At 43.2% G+C, this 22,218-nt stretch overlaps 1 protein-coding gene across 1 annotated transcript; it reads right to left on the bottom strand.

The window, feature by feature from the left end:
- Window positions 1–1,157: 1,157 nt before the first annotated feature.
- Window positions 1,158–17,162, bottom strand: LOC149494223 (uncharacterized). Its single transcript, XM_089725430.1, has 5 exons — window positions 17,040–17,162; window positions 16,326–16,715; window positions 16,057–16,230; window positions 15,319–15,981; window positions 1,158–1,196 (listed from the first exon to the last, which is right to left on the bottom strand). The coding sequence occupies exons 1-5, from the start codon at window positions 17,160–17,162 to the stop codon at window positions 1,158–1,160; spliced, it is 1,389 nt and encodes a 462-aa protein (XP_089581556.1).
- Window positions 17,163–22,218: the final 5,056 nt, after the last annotated feature.

Here is a 22,218-nt window from a genome sequence, read left to right as displayed (position 1 = left end):
GAGTCTCATCTTTCGTCCAATCCATTTCTGACGACCTATGGCAAGTCTCTCCTTTGGATCAACTAGCCTGGTTAAGATATTTCAAAGACCTAAAACCTAACCATGGCTTCCTGTCTTGGCTCATTACCCATTTCAATCCAAACACCATGGTTTTCCGGTTTGAAGATTCTGAAGTGACTCCGACCTATGAGGAAATGTGCGCCGTGATGGATCATCATCCTGAACAAAACGAAACTCCGGCCTTGCCCCCAGGTTCTAGGTACGATCTAGCTGAGATCGTGGCCTCGTGTCCGGTTTATCTTCCTGATGGCATAAACGTAGATCAAGGTCTTCCTTTGGAACCTTTCTTGAACAAAGTTTTGTCCACCGATCTAGATCTGCCTTGGATCCGAGCTTGTTGCTTCTTGCTACTGAATGTGTATGCCATGAAGAACCGTCAACCCGGAATTGGAGACTTTCAACTTCTGACCATTGTTCGTGACATGCAATTATACCATCGTACCGTCTTCATGATGATCATGGGGGAGACAATGTGTTGGGCCAGGGATATTGCCCTTCACATTACTTACTTCAATGTTCATCATCGCGGCTGTCCACTACTATTGCAAGCCTGGGCTTTGGATAAATTAAGCCTTATTCCTCCGGTTCCTGCTCGCTTGATTCCAACTTATGGACCTGCTGTTTTTCAATCTCGGTCTCGGAGACGCTTCGATTTTGGTGATAACCCTATTATTCGGTGGACCTGTCCTTGGTGGAGAATTAGACTGGCCACGATTGGAAGCATGACTCTCAATTACGTGTTATATGCCAGTCTGGACCATTCCATGGCTTATTTCCCAGATAGGATCAGTCGTCAGTATGGGATGATACAGCGCGTTCCCCGAGCCCACAACTTTGAGAGCGGCTTGATAACATCACATCTGTTGACCAATTTGGCCGATCGTTGCCAAAGTCGAAACACCATACACTTAGATGAAGGAATGATGCAGGATATTGTGACACCTGCATATGCCAGCTGGTTCTTTACCCCACAGTGATGTCACGCTTTGTGAAGGCCGACCTTTGCTGGTGTGTCTCCTCAGAATAATTTTTTTTTTTTTTTTTTTTTTTTTTGCATTCAAGCCATGTGCTTTTACCTAAATGTATTTGCTTTTCTTTTAATCAATGGTCTTGATGATTTCTGTCTTTATTGATTCCTGCACACATGGGCAATGAAAGACAACAAAACTTTTCTTTCGAAATTATTTGCTGTGTTAGTCATCTGGGGCTTTTGCCCTCGGGTTAATAAATGAAAACTCAATAAAGTAAAAATTATTCTGTAAACATAGGAACTTATGCTTGTGAACAACAAAGAATGAAGTGTCTGCTTTATAACCTGCACAAATTAATAATAATAAATGTAACTCCTCTATGTATGCATGAACTAATACAAGTGCTAAGGTTCATTCGTGGTTTTGTTGATCCTTCTAGGGAAATCGCTGAGAAAATGGTACTCGTTCCTCTGATCAATGTCTCTCTTTTTTTTTTTAAGATTCAATGTTTAGGCAGGACCAATGGCCAGGACACTTCACACCAAGTGAGTCGATCTTTGTTTAAATAAACAGAGAGGAAGGCCTTGCATTCTTCGACCGTAATACCAGGACAAAAACAAAGATTTTGAAAACACAAATTCTTTATTAATCTTACTTCTTTTCAACATTATACAGAAGTAAAGAAAGTTTATTCTAATACAATGGTCATTCATTTTAACTACTTGATTTCCTATTCCCCTTCAAGTTAAGTTGATGGCATTGAGCAACCAGTCACTAATCTGTCACGAACGCATGGCATGAATTCTGCATTTAAGCTAAGCACCACGCGCTAATCCCAAGATTTTACTATCATTATTTTGCATTTTTTTTACATGCTCTAACTTTTGCCTAGGCCGCCCTTGCGGGTTTTCAACCTAGCGAGCTCATTTTTTGCCTAAGCCGCCCTTTTCGATTTTTCAACTTAGCATTTTTTTTTTTTTTTGAAATCATCATTTCAGACATAGAATCTTTTCATTTGATCTTGATTGACGATTCGATTGACAGGCTCTCCTTCCATAGTGACTAATTCAGCGGCGCCTTTAGGTAGCAATTTCTGAATTCTGAACGGCCCATGCCAGTTGGGTTTGAATTTCCCGCCAGGATGATGTTGGGCTTCATGATCCAATAACCAGATCAGCACCAAATTTCCATTCTTTAAAGCCCTTGGATGTACTCGCTTGTTGTAGAAACGAGCAATCCTCCTTTTTCTCATCTAATCCTGGAATCGAGCATTCAGTCTTCTTCCGTCTAAGAATGCCAGATCTTCGTACCTCTTCTTGACCCATTCTTCTTCGGTCAGACCAGTTTCTACCAAAACCCTGAGAGACTTCTTTTCGAGCTCTACCGGTAACACTGCCTCCATCCCATATACTAATTCAAAGGGAGAAGCTCCATTTACTGCTTTGAAGGTAGTGCGATGCCCCAAGAGCGCGAAAGGAAGTTTCTCGGCCCAGCTTCTATACCTTTCACACATCTTCGACAGGATTCTCTTGATCTCCTTATTTGCAGCTTCTACTGCGCCATTAGCCTGAGGGCGATAAGGAGAAGAATGGTGATGCTCAACCTTGTATCTATAAAGCAATTGGCCAACTTCTGCTTGAAAATGAGAACCATTATCTGTAACTATGTGATGGGGAACGCCATAGCGACAGAAAATGTTCTGTTCAATAAACTTTGCCACATGCTTGGCAGTTAAGATTCTGTAAGATTGAGCCTTGATCCATCTAGAGAAGTAGTCAACTGCAACCAATATATACTGATGACCATTGGATGCTGCAGGTGAAATTTTACCGATGACGTCTATGCCCCATGCAGAAAAAGGCCACGAAGGAGTTGTTGGATGGAGTTCAACAGCAGGTAAGTGGCTTCTATTGTCATGATATTGGCAAGCTTTGCAACGGCGCATATATTGGACACAATCGCCTTCCATTTTCATCCAAAAATAACCTTGCCTCATGATCTTTCTTGCTAAACTCATACCGCTTAAATGAGTACCACAGACTCCTTCATGAACTTTTCTCATTATATCCTCTCCTTCGGTCTCGCTCACACATCGCAGCAACATTCCATCCCAGGTTTTCTTATAGAGTTCGCCATCGGCTAGGACGTAGTGTAGCGCCATTTTCGTTAAGACAGCACGGTCTTCTTTCGTCGCATCATCAGAAAAAGTACTGTCTTTCATATACCTCAGGATATCCGTAAACCAGGGTTCTTTCTCCGACTCCACCTGATTCACATAATGTTCTTGATAGCATGGGATATTGGCTGTGGTAATGATAAATGGCTTCTTCGGAACTTTGCTTAAGTCTTGCCAAGCCGACGCTAAGTTTGCCAAGGCGTCTGGAATTCTGTTATAGGTTCTTCCTATGTGGGTGAAAGTGATCTTGTCGAATAGTGCTGCCTTCTTTAACAAATACTCAACATAGGGTTTCAATCTTTCTTCTTCTACCTTCCATCTCTCGTTGGCGTGCTCGATAACCAGTAAGGAATCTCCTATTACTTCAACCTCCTTAGCGCCTGTGTGAATACCTAAATTTTGAGGCTCAAAGAGCCAATTCTTTCGGACTGCAAACAGCCCGGTCGGACCAGAGGTCATTCAAAAAGTTCACCGGAAGTGTGCCAATATGGTACTTGAAATGTCCGAAAAATTACGAAGATCACGAAACTGGTCTCGGAATATTTTTTTTGGAAGTCCGGGACTCCCGGAAAAGCCTCCGGAAAGAAAAAAAGGCACGCATGTCCGCCCGCGGGGGTGGGCATGCCCACCCTCAAGGACGGGCGCGCCCGCCCTGCAAAGGCGGGCACGCCCGCCCAGCCCAGGCGGGCATGCCCGCCCTCGAGGGCGGGCAGGCGCGCCCGGGGTGCGTTTTTTTTCTATAAAAAGAGGCCCCGGGGCTCCATTTTAGACACAGTCTGTGTTGACGGACCTCTCTTCTCCCTTTACGCTCTTTGCGATTCTTTTATCGCTTTCTGCATTCTTTATTTTATTTTATTTATTTTATTCTGCTTTCATTTTTTCTTGCTTTACTAAGTGGCCATTAAAATTCCATTTTAATTAATATTTCCCTTAACGAGGAGCTTAACCTGGAGTTAAGAAGCGGTCGGAGATTAAATCAGGTACATAAACTAGACTACGCTTATTTAATTTTAGCACTTCATGCATGCTTCTTTTCTACTCCTCTTAACTCTATAACTGCATGAATGCATCCATATCATCCACTAGGCAAATAAATTGCCTCAATCAAATAAAGATTAAGCTTAAATGCCCGATTAATTAATAATCGTGGTATTAAAGCTTAAATCTGACATTATTGGCTAAAGAATCCTAGTTAATCAATAACTATGGTGAAATTGCCTTTATTTCAAACAGTTCTTGGCCTAAGTCCAGTTAATCAATGATTGTGACTAAGTAGCCTAAATTATTCACGTTCTTTTGGCATTAAATTGCCTACATTGCAGTTTGATTAATTACTTTTGGTAAACAAATTGCCAATAAGTAAGATCAGTTATTTTTTAGCAATAAAACGCTTAAATCAAAGTTTTGGCAAAATGCCTTAAAACTAAATCAATCTTTTTGGCTTTAAAGCCTTAAATCATTCAATTTTGGCGACAGTCGCCTAAATAAATCATCAATCAATTTTGGCAACATCTTGCCTAAATCGACACTTTTTGCTAAAAGCTTTCAAATCAACACATTTTGGCTAAAAGCCTTTAAAATCAATTTTTCGGCAATTAAATTGCCTAAATCACAAAATGTTTTGGCTAAAAGCCTTAATTCATTTTTTGGCAAACAAATAAGTCCAATCAACATTTTTCTGGCACACAAATAAGTCCAATCAACACTTTTTGGCAAAATGCCTAAAACAATCAATTCTTTGGCACAATGCCTAAACAAAATGCACAAAGCATACACACACTCATGCATAAAGCATCCCCATTCAAAGCCCTCTAAAAGAGGCCTACCGAACTACGTTGACTTTGATCTTCCATTCAAACGGAAGTACGTAGGCACGTTCGGGATTTAACCCCGAGCGGCAAGTCGCAATCATTCAGAGTCACTTAAACATTCCATTGGTCCAATCATCTTGCAAAGCATTCATTTTTTGGTTAGTTTCATCAGCATGACATAGTCTCGGGATCCACCTCAGGTTCGAAGATCATGCCTTAGACATTGGGTAATTAATCTAGTAACTAGGTTAATTAAAATTGAGTCACTTAGGGTTTTTTCCTAGTTTACCCTAAAATAATTAAACAAGGTGGCGACTCACACATCACGTACATTTCTTCTCATTCATCATATGCATTACATGCCTATGTGTTTTTGGGGGAGGGGTCACAGTTTGGCGACTCTGCTGGGGACTTTATGTAATCTTTTTGCATAATAGTGGACTACAATTGTTGAATAAACTAACATGCCCTTCTTTAGGGCATTACTTTACTATGCTTTGTTTTGCAGGGTACCTTGACATAAATCGAGTGTTCTTTCTTTAAGAATACTCGATGAGAGGAATTTTGAACTTAAGTGACAAATTTGATTAAGACATTTAAATTTGTTGATCTATTTGCACGATTGAGAATCTTTTTCTCCATTGCATAAAAAACTGAATTTCAAATGAATTTCTTCTCTCTCTGTTCAAACTTCTGAGTCTAGATAGCAAGTAGCGCTGATCGGCAGGTCTCTTTGATTATGTCGACGGACAGCCAAAGCGTCCTCCCTGTTGCCGCAAACCACCCCCAATCCTTTTGGGAGTGGCCCATGAGTATGCGTACCGTTGGACCCACGCGAAACTCTTTGTTTCACATTGTGGTTAGGTATATCCATGCTCAAGGCTTCAAGGGTCCCTTATAAGCCGATTCTCTATTTGAGTCATAGCCTATAGAACCTATCCTTTAGGACTGTATGCACCCAATGATGAGAATCATATCATTAAACAGATTATGACGTGTTGTTATGCGCATTCACGACATATCATAAACATGGGGTAAACACTAAAAGGTCAGAAAACACTCTTTTACTTTCAGTCATGCATAGTTGGACAAGAGAGTCAATTCACCTCACATCAGCTACCTGATACACCGACCACTGTACCTAATCCAGCTACCCTTACCCTTACAGGTGCCCACAATCCGAGTGCCCACCCAAGTGCCAGACACACCTACAGTGCTATCACCAGCTTCACCAGCTTCACCAGCTACACCAGCTTCGCCTACAACTCCAACAACCCCATCTGCACCAATGGCATCACTTGCTGATATCCAAACCCTCATTGAACAACTAGAGGCTAGAATGGAGGCCAGAATGAATGAGGCACTAGCTGCCCAAAGGACCGTCCTGATAGCTGAACTGGGTAATGGGAATGGTAATGGAAATGGGGCTTCCGCTGGGGGAAGTGGACCTGCTGCCTCCAACCAGGGTCCTGCTGCTGAACCTACAAACCCTGCCCTAAACCTGGATGAGATGCCTTCTAAAACTGCTTTTGAGTTGGAAGCTCAGAGAATGAGAGAGAAACTAGAGCTCCTAGAGAGGTCCATCACTGCTCTCAAAACCCATAAGGAAGTGGTGGACATGGACTCTTTGTCCTTGTTCCCTGAAGCCAGGTTGCCAACTAAGTTCAAGATGCCCAACATGGACAAATTTGATGGAACCACTTGTCCTAAGACTCATCTGAAAATGTATGTAGGTGCTCTTAACCCATTTGGATTGAGCAGCGAGCTCCTTGCTCAGTTGTTCCAACAATCTCTTACCGGTGCTGCATTAAGATGGTTTGTTAGCCTTGACCGATCCAAAATGAAAACATGGGAAGACATCTGCAATGCATTCAATTCACAGTACCACTATAACATGGAGGTGGATGTCACCCGAAGAGAGTTAGAGACCACCAAGCAGAAGAATAATGAGCCTTTCTCCTCGTTCCTTACGAGGTGGAGGGCCAAGGCTGCCCAGATGATTAATCGGCCTTCTGAGCAGGAGCAGGTCGATATAATAATAAAAAACCTGCAGCCTGTTTACCAACAACGGTTGCAAACCCAGTACCTACCAACATTCCAGTCGCTCATCGCCACTGCTACAAAGGTGGAAGATCTGATCCAAATAGGGCAACTGAAAGACGACTCAGGGACCTCTAAGTACAAGAAGCCTAGCCAAGCTAGCAAAGTCCACGAAGTGGCGAGCATCACTCCCACCAACCCCTTACGAGTAGGGAATATGAGGAATGGTAATCAATCGAGAAGAACATACACTGACCTTGGAATGCCGATCCTTTTGGTTTTCCGAGAGGCTGTCAAGGCCAACTATATCAAGCCTTTAGAAGCAAGGCCACCTCCCAATCCACTACCGAGAAACTATAGGCAGATGAATACTGCGAGTATCATCAGGGATACGGGCACAAGACCGAAGCCTGCTGGACACTCAAAAACCGCGTCCAAGACCTAGTAGACAATGGCTCGATCATTCCAAGGAGTAAGCCTAACATTAGCACTAATCCTTTGCCAAATCATGGGATAAATGCTATTATAACTGAGCAGGAACTAATCGATCCTTTCAAACTATTCCTTGAAATGAACAACATCTGTGTCTTGGATTTGAATGACCTGACCAGAGAACTTGATGCTATAACTAGGAGCGGGAGACAATATGAACCGTTAGTTTTGGACAAAATTCAAAATAAACCCTATCAGAGGGCAGAGGAGCCAAAGGAGGACCCGGTGCTGTCACAATTAAAAAAGACACAAGCTAGGGTGTCAATCTGGGAACTTTTGGCATCATCCTTTCCTCATCGCCAAGCTCTTTGCAAGGCTTTGAGTCAACTCCAGACGCCTGTGGAAGTTAGCCCTGAAGTGCTAGTATCCACCCTCACCCAATCATCTAAAACACGAAGCATCGGTTTCTCTGATGACGATTTGCCCAAGGAGGGAGGCAGTCATAACAATGCTCTTTATGTCACTGTTCAGACTCGAGACAAAACCGTGCCCATGGTTCTCATTGATAATGGGTCGGCGTTGAACGTCTGCCCACTGAGAGTGGCCAGCTGTCTAGGGTTGGAGGAAACTGACTTCACTCCCTCGGACCAGATAGTGAAGGCCTATGACAGCACCCGGAGGGAAGTATTGGGGGTTGCCATGCTGAAGCTAAGAGTTGGGCCGGCTGTGATGGAAGTCCCCTTCCAGGTAATTGATGTGCCGACCAGCTTCAACCTACTTCTGGGCCGGCCATGGATACACCACACTAAGGCAATACCCTCGTCCTTGCACCAAAAGGTCAAGTTTCCATATGAGGACAAAGTTATCACCATTCAGGGGGATGACTACAGCCAGCTCAAAAAGCCAAAAGGCCAGCCTCTCTTTGAGGTCAACCCTGAGACCGCCAACCTACCCCTCTCGGGATTTCAATATGATACTGTGCAGTTCATAGAAGGAAAGACTGCAAACTCTTGAATTCTCTTTGATTTCGGGACGGTGCAAATAAACTGTATAGTGCCCTTAATGCTTAAGATGTCCTATCTGCCAGGAATGGTTATGGCCAGATCCGGGAAAACATACCCCAAACTGCAAGCCTGGGAGTGTCCAGTGAATGAGGGAACCTTCGGACTGGGTTATGAGCCCATTGACGAAGAGCGTGCTGAGAAAACCCGAAGAGGAAGGAAGAAAAGTATACATATGCGGCCTTACCTATTGACTCTGAACAGCTACTTCTGCAAACCTGGAGAAGCAGTTTCTTACTGTGGCTTCCGGGAGCCCTTTTGCTGCCCAACTGTTAAGAAGATGCTGCCTGGAATAGAAATATTCTCGGATGTTTGGGGCAACAAGCCCGAGGTAGTAACCGAGCTGGAGACAGAAGACTTCATGCAGCCTAATCTCTTTGATGAGGTTGCAGTTATCATCGGAAGTGATGGGAATCAAGACTTGTGCAGCCTAATCAAGCCGAGCAAAGGACCTCTTGACAACTGGTACACCGAGGAGGAGCGCACTGCTGACAAACCCCCTCCCGAGTCAAGCCTAGTACCAGAGTCTGTAATAAAGTCCTGTACTGAGTCCGAGTCTGACCCCGAGTCTGAAACCGAGTCGGAGTCTAGTTCCAATTCCGAGTCATCTGTGTCGGATCTAGAAGATCCAAATTTCAAATTTGATGTATTCTTTGAAGACGATTCCGTCATAATTAATAAAGGCTTGCAAATTCTTGATTACCCTGCGTGTCTATCTTTCCAAGCATTTCCAAGCAAAAACAATCAAATAAATGAAATAAAAAATGAAAAGGAAAAAATAATAATTGGCAAAGAAGAAAACGAACATACATACATTGCATCTGATTGCATGAACAGGGAACAGGTCAGTGAATGTTTGAAGAAATTTGCTGATTGCTTCATGTGGAAAGTAAGTGACATCACCGGAATTGACCCAGCAATAGTGGTGCACAAGATTCCAGTATATCCAGAGACTAAGCCAGTAAAACAGAAGCTAAGAAGGCTGAAAACAGAATGGTCCTTGAAAATCAAGGAGGAAGTTGCCAAGCAGCTGGAGAACAAGTTCATAGAACCTATCGCCTACCCGACATGGTTAGCAAATATCGTGCCGGTGCCAAAGAAGGATGGAAAAGTGCGAATGTGTGTGGACTACCGGGATTTGAATAAAGCATGTCCGAAGGACGATTTTCCTCTGCCGCACATCGACTTGTTAGTGGACCGAATGGCTGGACATGAGATGGTCTCCTTGACTGATCTTGCTGTCGGTTATAATCAAATAATGATGCATGAGCCAGACAAAGAGAAAACGGCGTTCACCACGGAATGGCGAACTTACTGCTACAGGGTCATGCCTTTTGGGCTCAAAAATGCCGGGGCAACCTATCAACGAATGGCGACGACCATCTTCCATGACATGATTCACAAAGAAGTAGAAGTATATGTGGACGATATGGTTGTCAAATCAAAAGCAGCTGAAGAACATACGACAGCGCTTGAGAAGTTCTTCCTTAGACTTTGAAAGTACAATTTAAAGCTCAATCCGGCAAAATGTCTGTTTGGAGCTACATCCGGAGTATTTCTGGGGCACATGGTTAGTCGGAAGGGCATAGAGATTGATCCTTCGAAAGCTAGAGCTATTCTGGAAATGCCAGCACCAAGGACCGAAAAAGAAGTCCGAGGTTTCCTAGGAAGGCTACAGTACATCAGCCGGTTCATCAATCAGTTGGCCGATACTTGTGGTCCGATTTTCAAACTACTTAGGAAAGGAGTAGCAGTCAAATGGAATAAGGATTGTCAGGCGGCTTTCGACCAAGTCAAGCGATACCTGCTATCCCCGCCTGTTTTACAACCACCAAGGCTAGGAAAGCCTTTGCTACTGTATCTGTCTGTGACAGAAGAAGCAATGGGTGCCATATTAGCTCAACAAGCAGAAGATACAAGGATAGAAAATGCCGTGTATTACCTTAGCAAGAGGATGCTGGAATATGAGTTGAAATACAACAAGATAGAGAAGTTGTGTCTGGCTCTAGTCTGGGCCTGTACCAAGCTGCAACACTACCTCTCGTCTTACACTACACACGTAATCTCTGAATCGAAACCCTTGAAATTCCTTATGGAAAGGCCGGTTCTTGACTGTAAGATGGCAAAGTGGGTGTCAGTGCTCGCAGCCTACGATTTAAAATTTGTACAACGGAAGGCAGTGAAAGGCGGAGCCTTGGCTGATCAATTAGCAGAATTGCCGGTCGAAGACCAAATGCCGGAAGTAGAATTTCCTGATGAAGACTTGTTGAGCTTGGAAGGTGAGGTCTGGGAGATGTACTTCGATGGAGCTTCAAACTACCATGGAAACGGGATTGGAGTCGTATTCAAAACTCCTTGTGGAGAATACGTCCCAATCGCAGTCAAACTAGATTTCGACTGTACCAACAACGAAGCCGAGTATGAAGCTTGCATCAAGGGGTTAGAAGCGGCCCTGGAAAAAGAAATAAAAATCCTTAGGGTTTTCGGAGATTCCAACCTGATAGTCTCTCAAGCTCTAAGGAAATGGAAAATTAAGGAAGAGCGATTGGTTCCTTACCTACGACGCTTGGACGAGTTAGCTCAACAGTTTGAGGAACTATCTTTCCACTACCTGCCACGCGCCAAAAATCAGTTTGCAGATGCTCTGGCTACTTTGGCCTCCATGGTTAATGTAGGGGGAGATCAAATCATCCGACCTCTGACGGTTCGGCTACAGAAACAGCCAGCGCATGTCATGAATCTAGTCGATGACAAGCCGTGGTTTTGGGATATACAGAATTATCTCCAGAATGAAGCTTACCCGGAGAGGTCCAACAAGACTGATCAACGGACATTGAGACAGTTAGCATCTGGATATTTCCTTACTGGGGGAGTTCTGTATAAAAGGAGTTGGAATGGCCTGCACCTAAGGTGCGTTGATGAAGGAGAAGCTCAAAGCATCATGAATTCCTTACACAATGGGGAGTCTGGTCCGCACATGCACGGGATAGCTTTGGCTCGGAAAATTATGAACCTGGGTTATTACTGGTCGACCATAAATGCAGATTGCGTGAGACACGCGCGGAAGTGCCACGAATGTCAGGTTTTTGCTAAGCTATAAAGACAGCCTCCGGTCAGTCTAAATCCCATTACTTCACCATGGCCTTTCGCAACTTGGGGCATAGACGTGATCGGAAAGATCCATCCAAAGGCTTCCAATGGCCATCAATTCATTCTGGTTGCTGTTGATTATTTTACTAAGTGGATTAAGGCAGCTTCTTATTCCGTTTTGAATGCCAAGAAGGCAGCACAGTTCGTTCGTACCAACATCCTTTGTCGGTATGGAACACCATTCGAGATCATCACGGATAACGGATCTCACTTTCAAAGTGAATTTTCGGACCTACTGAAACAAAAGAAGATTCAGCATCACAAGTCTTCACCCTACCGCCCACAGACGAATGGGGCCGTAGAAGCTGCAAACAAGGCTATAAAGGTCATTTTGCAGAAGACAGTTCAAAAGCATAGAGCTTGGCACGAACAATTGCCAAATGCCTTGTGGGGATACAGGACTTCAATCAGGACACCTACTGGGGCAACCCCGTATTCTTTAGTATATGGCATGGAAGCAGTGTTGCCTATTGAGCTGGAAGTTCGGTCGGCAAGAATTATCCAGGAAAGCCAGATCAGCGAAGCAGATTGGGCCGAGAATTATCATTCGCAACTCTTGGGTATGGATGAAAAGCGATTGCGAGCAATCCACCAAACTCAAGTGTATCAAAGAAGAATGGCGCGGCATTTCAATAAGAAGGTCAAAGACCGGAAGTTGGAAGAGGGTTGTTTGGTTTTGAAAGAAATTAGACAGCCAATCGTAGACCCACGTGGGAAGTTTCGTCCTCATTGGGCTGGACCCTATGTGTTAAAGAAAATTTTGTCAGGCGGAGCCGTTATTTTGACTGATTTGGATGGCTTGGAATTTGCTAATCCATGTAATTTAGATCAGTTAAAAAGATATTTTGTGTGATTGTAATGTAAGATGAACTACATTAGACCTGATTCTCTTTGGAAAAAAGAAATTATATATCAGAGATATGTAGGCAGCCCTCTTTGGGCGCGGTCTAAACATTTCATAATTTCATTCTTCTTTGCCAAATAAAAAAAAAGAAAAAAAAACCCGCTAAGTCGAAAACCCATAAAAAGGCGGCTTAGGCAAAAGTCGGGGCCCGTTAAGCTGAAAACCCAAAAAGGGCGGCTTAGACAAAAATGGGTAAGCTCGCTAAGTTGAAAACCCGAAAAGGGCAGCTTAGGCAAAAATTAGAGCTTGAAAGAAATAAAATTGGAAAATGCTTGGAAAGCTAAATAATTTTCTCAATTCAAGCTAAAAAGTCGAATCTCATTCCAAATAGCAGTTCAAATCAAGCAGAAAAGAAAGTGTAAAGCATACATCCAAAGATAAATCCAAAGTCCCAAAACGAAAGGCAAAACAAGAAAAAGATCACAAAAGTTCATATGAGTCTAGGTATCCCGTCGCCTCCGTGGAGCGGCATCCTCTGAGTCTTCTACTGAACTCTGCCCAGCCTTGCCTGTCCGAGGGGCCAGCACAATCTCCTCACCTGTCCCAAACTCCTCTTCAACATCAGCCTGAACCCAACCTTCAAGAACACTCAGTAGTGCAGTCCTCCTAGGTCTTTCAATTGGCCAGACAGCGGCAATGAACCAGGCCCGGTACTCGGGAGAAGTCTGAACACTGGTGGGATCGGGTAAAGGTCTCACCATGCGGTGATCTCTAACCCAAGCTTTAAGGACAGCTCGGGTAACACCAGCAGTAATGGCAGCATCAGTCGAAATATCATCCATAATGGGGACAGTCTGATCTATCCCCATCTGCCTCAAAACGCGCGAAGCGCAGTACCAAGTGCAGTGGGTAAGGCCTAGGAGGTAAACCCGAGAATGGCGGAAGCTGACCTGAATAAAGCGGCTCATATTATACCAAGGGATGAACCACAGTATCTCATTTGGACCTAATTCAACCAGCCACGAAGTCCATGTCTCAATAGAAGGGTGTGAGATCAAGATTTTTCGCATGCGATATTGGGAAGGATTGTAAGGAAGGGAGGTAGGAGCAGACACCACTTGAAGATGATCCCTCAACCAAACCTGAGTAATAGATCTTTTCTATTACGAAGAAACAAATTAAAAAAGAAGAAGAAGAATGAGGTAGGATAATAGAAAAAATACCTGGAGAATGACGGGGGAAACAGTCCAATCATCGAACCCTAAAGCGGCTCTGTCAAGGCTTCTAATGGTCTCTGCCAGCACGACACCGCCAATACAACCCATATCCTCCATTTGCCAAACCATGGGACAAAGCCGCAAGTCTCCAAAACCTGGGTCCCGGTTGAATAAGAAACCAGCCAATAAGCAGAAAACCAGGGCCGGCATCCTCAGCCTCATCCGGTCAGGGTCGTCCAAGCAAGTTTCTGAAAATTCATCAATCAGGGGCAGCAGAATCGCCTTCTGATCATCCACAATCATAGCCTTAGCCTGTGGCCGGCTAAACCGAAACAAGTTCTCAAATGACTTAACATACCCAACTTTCACCTCGTGCCTAACCAAGGAAGCATTGGGATCACACCCTATAATCGCACAAAATTCCTCAAAAAGAGGGCACATTTCCTCCATCATAGCCCCAAACCGAAAAACGTGAGCCTCAGGATCCCAAAATCTAATACAGGCTCGCAAAAGGTCCCAGTCAACTACTACGCCCCTAAGAGTGATAACGGGAGAAATTCCGTACCTCCCCAAATTGATCTTTTCAATTTTGGAGAGACTCCTGGTCCAGCTATGCATGCTATGATTGTAAAAGGGATTCATGTTTCTTATTTATTTATCTATCCTGCTTTTATTAATTAAAAAAAATAAATAATAAATATAATAATAAATTAAAAAAAAAAGAGGGGAGAGAGAAAACTGACCAGAATAGCTGTTTAGGCACAGAGTTCGAGAGTTAGAATGGGGAAAAAGGCTGAAAACAGCCTTTTTTATTTAGAAAGTCGCGCCCAAGGGCGGCTGCCCGCGCCCTCTAGGGCGGGTATGCCCACCTGGAGGGCGAGCACGCCCGCTCGGTTAGGGTGGGCATGCCCGCCCGGAATGGGCGGGCACGCCCGCCTAGCCCAGGCGGGCGTGCCCGCCCAGCCCAGGCGGGCATGCCCGCCCACGCGGGGCGGGCACGCCCGCCCAGCCCAGGTGGGTATGCCCGCCCACGCAGGGCGGGCACGTCCGCCCAGCCCAGGCGGGCATGCCCGCCCAGACAGGGCAGGGCACACCCAGCCATCCCAGGCGGGTGTCCAAAAAAAAAAAAAAAAAAAAAAAAAAAAAAAGAGGGGAGGTAAATTTTTTTTTTTAAAAAAAAAAAATTGGATTTTCTCTTCTGTTCAAATCTAATAAATGTGCATACTTTCAGTATTAATCAAATGCAGGTACAAATAAGTTAAGTACAGAAACACAGGCCAAGATTCGGTACAGGAAAATAAAGAGGAAAGAAAATAAAGGAAAGCAAGGAAGTCCAACAGCTATCAGCGGCGAGACCTCCTCCTCCTCCGGTCGTCAAAGGCCTGCAGTGTCCAAGCTGAAGTTAGTTCCTCCTGCATCCCAAGGATTAGCTCCATCATCTGACTGATCAAGCCGTCAGGCACCTGGAAGTCACACAAAAAATATATATATATATAAGTCAATATGCATACAAATCTCTTATAAATCCTTTTTATGAGAGATTTATCAGTCATTACCTCATTAATGTCATCAGGAGGAAGAGCCAGGCGATTCACGCGCTCCAGGGACACCTCTCGAAGAGATGAAGTACCCTCAGGAGTGTAATAGGAAATGCTGTATGGAAGGTGCAAATTGGCCAAGCCCGGATGGACTGGCCTGGTAGCCTCTGAAATAGCCTGGGGAATCCTGAAGGCACTAGCCGCATGGCTGGGGCCAGCTCGAGACGGACCCTCCACCGGAGTAGAAGAAGAAGGATGGGACGTAGGCCTCCTTCTTGGAGTCCTGGCCGAGGAGCCTGAAGCCCGAGAGGAACGGGTGCCGAGCGGCTGGAAAGGGGTCGACCTCGGGAGATTGTCAAGCCTAGAGCCGATGGGCCGCATCAGAAACACCTGGCAGAATTCGTCATAATCTCCACCCCGGATCAATTCCATATGTGGGATACCTTCAGTATGGGCATCTGTAAGAACCATCTGTTTGCCCGCTCGCATGTCCTCAGGAGGAGGAAGAGGAACGGAGCGGCAGCCCCTAACCTGGAAGTGCACTCGCTCGCCCAGGTAATAACGTCTCAGAACGGGATGTGATAAGACAAACCACCGTCGAGACAGAGCCTCTGATCGCCTGAAATGGGGATCAGCCTCAGTCCAACGTTGGAGTCGGGTATTCATCGCCCCTACCTCAGCCTGTGTAAGGGAAGCAAATGTGTCAATAAATCTTTTATTTTTTTGCACGACCAAGGGAAATTAAGAGGGCCTCGCCTGCTCTATGGTACAAGTATCGAAGAAGCTCCGCAAATCCCCTAAAGATTTCTGGCGTAGAACAGACTGGTGATTAGCTCGGTACCATCTCCAAGCCAAAGGTACCAACCCTAGCCCAAGATCAGTATGAGTCAGCTCTGGGCGGAGGTAGGGAAAATACTCAAAAGCCCAAGTCTGCAAAAAACGAAGGAATGGATCAGTAATAAAAAAAAGGGGAGGAAAAGAAAGGGAAAAGACAGCACAGAATGAGGATATGCTCTTTACATTACCTCCCAGAAATAGTAGGTCCCGCTGAGCTTACAGTGGCCTCGACTCAGATCGCACATATCATCATACATGCGGCTCAGAATAGCACCGGCCCAGTCGTACTCAGTAAGATGGGCCAAGTCCTCCAAACTCTTCAGAATAGAGGGATTAAACTTCTCTTTTCTGTTAGACCAGAAAGATGACGCAAACAACAGCAACAGAGTGAATCTAGCTACCTGAGTAGCCGTTAGCTCTCCCTGTCTATGTCTGGCATAAATGTCAGGGGCCTGGAGAGATAACCAGTGCCTCGAAACACTCAGATCGGGAGTAGAATAGCTAGGCCTAATAATCCGGGGAAGGTCAATCCCAATCAGCTCCGTCATTCGGTCGGGGGTGACCGCAGTAATCCCCTCCTAGTATGCATACTAATAAAAATAGTAAGCACAAACAGAAATCACAATTTGGCCTAAGGCCCGAAAAATCACAATTTGGCCTAAGGCCCAGAAGTCACAATTTGGCCTAAGGCCCAGAAGTCACAATTTGGCCTAAGGCCCGAAAAATCACAATTTGGCCTAAGGCCCGAAAAATCACAATTTGGCCTAAGGCCCAAAAATCACAATTTGGCCTAAGGCCCAGGAATCACAGTTTGGCCTAAGGCCCAAAAAAAAATTATTTTTCGGCCTAAGGCCCAAGATCACAATTTGGCCTAAAATAATATGCCAACAAAGCAAGCGTACCTGGGCAAAGACGCCGGTCATAGAAGCGTGAGTATCAGCATCCGCCATGAGATCGACATCACTAAAAGACATCTCCAGAGACTCCAGCAGATCCTCGTCGCTACCATAATCGGAGAAAGCCATGATGAGAGATTTGGGAGAATTTGAGAGAGAGCCTTAGAGTAAGAGGATGAAAATGAGTGAAAAATGAAAGTTTAAGCTATTTATAGAAGAAAAAAAGGAGCCAAAAGGCGGGTCTTCTGGACGCGTCTATTTTTTCGCCTACAAAATTTGTGTTTCATACAACCACCGACTCCCATAAATCATTTTATGGTCGCCGGTGGGGGGCAGCTGTGAATACTCAAATTTTGAGGCTCAAAGAGCCACTTTTTCCGGACTGCAAACAGTCCGGTCAGACCGAAGGTCATTCAAAAAGTTCGCCGGAAGTGTGCCAATATGGTACTTGAAATGTCCGAAAAAATTACGAGGATCATGGAACTGGTCTCGGAATATTTTTTGGAGGTCCGGAACTCCCGGAAAAGCCTCCGAAATGAAATTAAGAAAAAGAAAGAAGGCACACATGCCCGCCCAGCATGGGCGGGCACGACCGCCCAACATGGGCGGGCATACCCGCCCAGCCCAGGCGGACACGCCCGCCCAGCCCAGGCGGGCACGCCCGCCCTTGAAGGCGGGCAGGGGCGCCTGGGGTCACTTTTTTCCTATAAAAGACGGCTCTGGGGCTCCGTTTTGAGACACTCAGTCTGTGTTGACGGACGCTCCTTCTCCCTACGCTCTTTGCGATTCTTTACTGCTTTCTTGCATTTTTTAATTTTAGTTTTGTTTTATTGTTGTGATACTTGGTCACTTAAAATTAAATTAAAATTAATTCCCTTAACGAGGAGCTTAACCTGGAGTTAAGAAGCGGTCGACGATTAAATCAGGTACGTAAACAAAACTCTGCCTATTTAATTTTAGCACTTCATGCATGCTTCTCTTCTACTCCTTTTAATTCTACAACTGCATAAATGCATTCATGTCATCATATAGGCAAGTAAATTGCCTCAATTAAAGTATGATTAAGCTAAATGCCCGGTTAATTAATAATCGTGGTATTAAAGCCTAAATTCGACAATATTGGCTTAAAATATCTAGTCTATCAATGGCTATGGTATGATTGCCTTTATTTCGAACAATTTTCGGCTTAAGTCCAGTTCATCAATAATTGTGACTAAGTAGCCTAAATTATTCACGTTCTTTTGGCATTAAATTGCCTACATTGCAGTTTGATTAATTACTTTTGGTAAACAAATTGCCAATAAGTAAGATCAGTTATTTTTTAGCAATAAAACGCTTAAATCAAAGTTTTGGCAAAATGCCTTAAAACTAAATCAATCTTTTTGGCTTTAAAGCCTTAAATCATTCAATTTTGACGACAGTCGCCTAAATAAATCATCAATCAATTTTGGCAACATCTTGCCTAAATCGACACTTTTTGCTAAAAGCTTTCAAATCAACACATTTTGGCTAAAAGCCTTTAAAATCAATTTTTCGGCAATTAAATTGCCTAAATCACAAAATGTTTTGGCTAAAAGCCTTAATTCATTTTTTGGCAAACAAATAAGTCCAATCAACATTTTTCTGGCACACAAATAAGTCCAATCAACACTTTTTGGCAAAATGCCTAAAACAATCAATTCTTTGGCACAATGCCTAAACAAAATGCACAAAGCATACACACACTCATGCATAAAGCATCCCCATTCAAAGCCCTCTAAAAGAGGCCTACCGAACTACGTTGACTTTGATCTTCCATTCAAACGGAAGTACGTAGGCACGTTCGGGATTTAACCCCGAGCGGCAAGTCAAAATCATCATAAACATTTTCATTGGTCCAAATTACCTTGCAAAGCATTCATTCATTGGTTAGTTTATCAGCATGACATAGTCTCGGGATCCATCTCAGGTTAGCATACCATGCCTTAGACATTGGGCTAATTAATCTAGTAACTAGGTTAATTAAAATTGGAGTCACTTAGGGTTTTTTCCTAGTTTACCCTAAAACAATTAAACAAGGTGGCGACTCATACATTCACGTGCATTTCTTCCTTCAGTCACATGCATTCATATGCTATGATGTTAGGGGAGGGGTTCACAGCAGCAAATCGCCTTAAGTAAATATGTTTAGGCTAAAATGCCCGGTTAATCAATAATCGTGGTATTCATGCCAAACTCCGACAATACTGGCTAAAAAGCCTAGTTAATTAATAACTACGGTGTAATTGTCTTTATTTCGAACAAGTTCGGCTAAAAGTCCAATTAATCAATAATTGTGGCTAAAAGCCTTAATCAAATCACGTTTTCTGGCAACAAATTGCCTACAGCTTAATCAATCACATTTTTGGCAACAAGTTGCCTAAATTACACATCAATTTTTGGCAAAATGCCTTGAATTAATCAATCTTTCGGCTAAAAGCCTTAAATCAATCATCTTGGCGACAATCGCCCAATCAACACTTTTGGCAAATAATTGCCTAAATCAACCCATTTTTGGCTAAAAGCCTTCAAATAATCACTTTTGGCAAACAAATTGCCTAAATCACATCAACTTTTGGCAATAAATTATCTAAATCAATCTTTTTGGCTAAAAGCCTTAAATCAACACTTTTGGCAACAAACGCCTAATCAAATCAATCAATTCTTTGGCAAAATGCCTAAACAAAATGCACGAAGCATACACACACTCATGCATTAAGCATACCCATTCAAAGCCCTTTAAAAAAGGCCTATCAAACTACGTCGACTTTGATTTTCCATTCAAACGGAAGTACGTAGGCACGTTTGGGATTTAACCCCGAGCGGCAAGTCGAAATCACTTAAACATTTCATTGGTCCAATTACATCATTTACCCTGCAAAGCATTCATTCATTTGGTTAGTTCATCAACATGACATGGTCTCGGGATCCACCTCGGGTTCATAGATTGTGCCTTAAACATTGGGATAATTAATCTAGTAATTAGGTTAATTAAAATTGGAGTCAACTTAGGGTTTTTTCCTAGTTTACCCTAAAAAAATTAAACAAGGTGGCGACTCACACATTCACATGCATTTCTGCCCTTAGTCATATTCATTTATATGCCTACATTCGGGGGGAGGGGTTCACAGGTTAAAGGCGGGCCACAAACCGGACTTAAAATACATTCTGCCCAATTTAAATTCAATAAACCCTAACAACCCGAAACCATAATAAATTAACCTACTTGATTTGATTAAGCCACAATCTGCCCATTATTGGTTGTTTCTTGAATTATAAAAAAAATTGAACATTTATTTGATTTGCACAAAATAAAAAAATAAAATCATCCTAGAACCCTAGAATAGTTGCGTCATGCAGCTGTTCTATGGAAGAACAGTCGCGTGACGGAACTCATAGTTGGGTGACGCAACTGTTCGTGACTTTGGAAAAATCGTTAGATTCATCAATCATTTATTTAAAATACGGTATTAAATAAGAAAATATAAACGAAATAAAATTATAGGCATGAACAGTTCCGTCACGCAACTAGTCGAGGTAATGTCAACATATTTTGGACATGAACAGTTCCGTCACGCAGCTTGTAGCTGCGTGACGCAACTGCTCTGGTCCACAACTACCTTTCGAACTACCTTTTTTAGGTTTTCTTTTTATCAAAACTTGTTTTAATGTGACTCAGAAATGTTTAACAATAGGCAGAGTGCTATTTAATCAATATCAAGCTACCCAAATATCAACAAAATAGATATCAACAAATTAATAACTAAGAAAATACCAAGAAAAGTTTAGATGATTACCTAACCCTCAGATTGAGGATTGTAAAGGATCTGAACGTCTTAGGAATAAGGTTTCAAGATCCCAGAAGTCCTTTTTGCCAAGTTTTGCTAAAAATCTCTTTTTCTTTTCTTTTCTCTCTTTTTCTCTTTTTATGTGATTTTTTTTTGTTTTCAATCTAGTTAATCTCTAAGGCTGGTTTTCTTCAAGATAACTCAAAGGAGTTCTTGCAGAAAATCTCGCCTCAGTTCTTTTTTAACCCTTAAAAATTTTTCTATCCAAAATCTCAAAAGGTCCCTTTTAAAAGATAAAAATGCAGTATTTATATGGGTAAGGCAACAGAACATAGCTGCGTCACGCAACTAACAGTTGCGTGACGGACGCAAGAGTTGCGTGACGCAGCTCACTTTTTGGACCGTTGCCACGTATCCAAACAGAAAGCAAAATCGTTATGTGGGTTTTTCAAGGTGATGTCATCCAGGTTAGAGTTGCGTGATGCAACTATTAGTGCCGTCACGCACCTTATAGTTGCGTGACGCAACCCTAGTGCAAATCAGACTTCCCTGAACTGGTTTAAATCGATTCTTGGTTTAAAGACTTCCGGTTGACCTTGATTCCTTATTCCGCGTCCTCGTATCCTCATCGGGTTAGATGGGGGCATAAAAACACGCGTCAACAGTATTAAACGACATGCAGCTCTGATACAGCAAGTAAGCTGCGTTACGCAACTATAGCTGCGTCACGCAGCTATGCTCTGTGACCTACTTCTATAAATAGATCTTTTTTCTCACGTTAAAGGGGGACTTGGACAACTTTTGGAGCATTTTAAAAACCCTAAAAACACAACCTGCAGCCACATTCTCCACCAGAAGCTCTTTTGAGTTCGTTTGAAGGAGAATTGCCATTAGAGATTAATTTTAGGTGAATCAAACTAGAAAAAAGAGAGAAAATCAAGAGAGAAAAGAGTGAATATTTAAATCCTTGGTGATGAAGCTTCTGGATCGCCTTAATCATCGTTCGTTAAGCCGTTTACAATCCTCATTCTGAGTATTAGGTAATTCCTTTACACTTTTATGTTTTTATTCATTGATTATTTATTTTATTATTGTTTTAGTAGTTTAATCTTAATTGAATTGTATTCTGTTCGTTTTTGGTCATTCGAGGTTGTCCTAAAACATATTTAAATAAAAAATGCTCTAAACAAATAATTTAAAAATAGAATTCGGACCAGAGCAGTTGCGTAACGCAGCCAGTAGATCCGTAACGGAGCTAGTAATTGCGTGACGGAACTGTTCATGTCCAAAATTTCATTTCTTTACCCAGAACAGCTGCGTCACGCAGCTATCGGGTCCGTCACGCAACTGTTCTTCCAAAGAACAGCTGCGTGACGCGA

The sequence above is a fragment of the Jatropha curcas genome, chromosome 8 (genome assembly GCF_041381405.1).
Source record: "Jatropha curcas cultivar XTBG-Jc1 chromosome 8, XTBG_Jcur_1.0, whole genome shotgun sequence".
In the NCBI taxonomy this organism is placed as follows: domain Eukaryota; kingdom Viridiplantae; phylum Streptophyta; class Magnoliopsida; order Malpighiales; family Euphorbiaceae; genus Jatropha; species Jatropha curcas.
The sequence above is the reverse complement of the archived record's forward strand: the minus strand, read 5'-3'. Positions and strand labels throughout refer to the sequence as shown.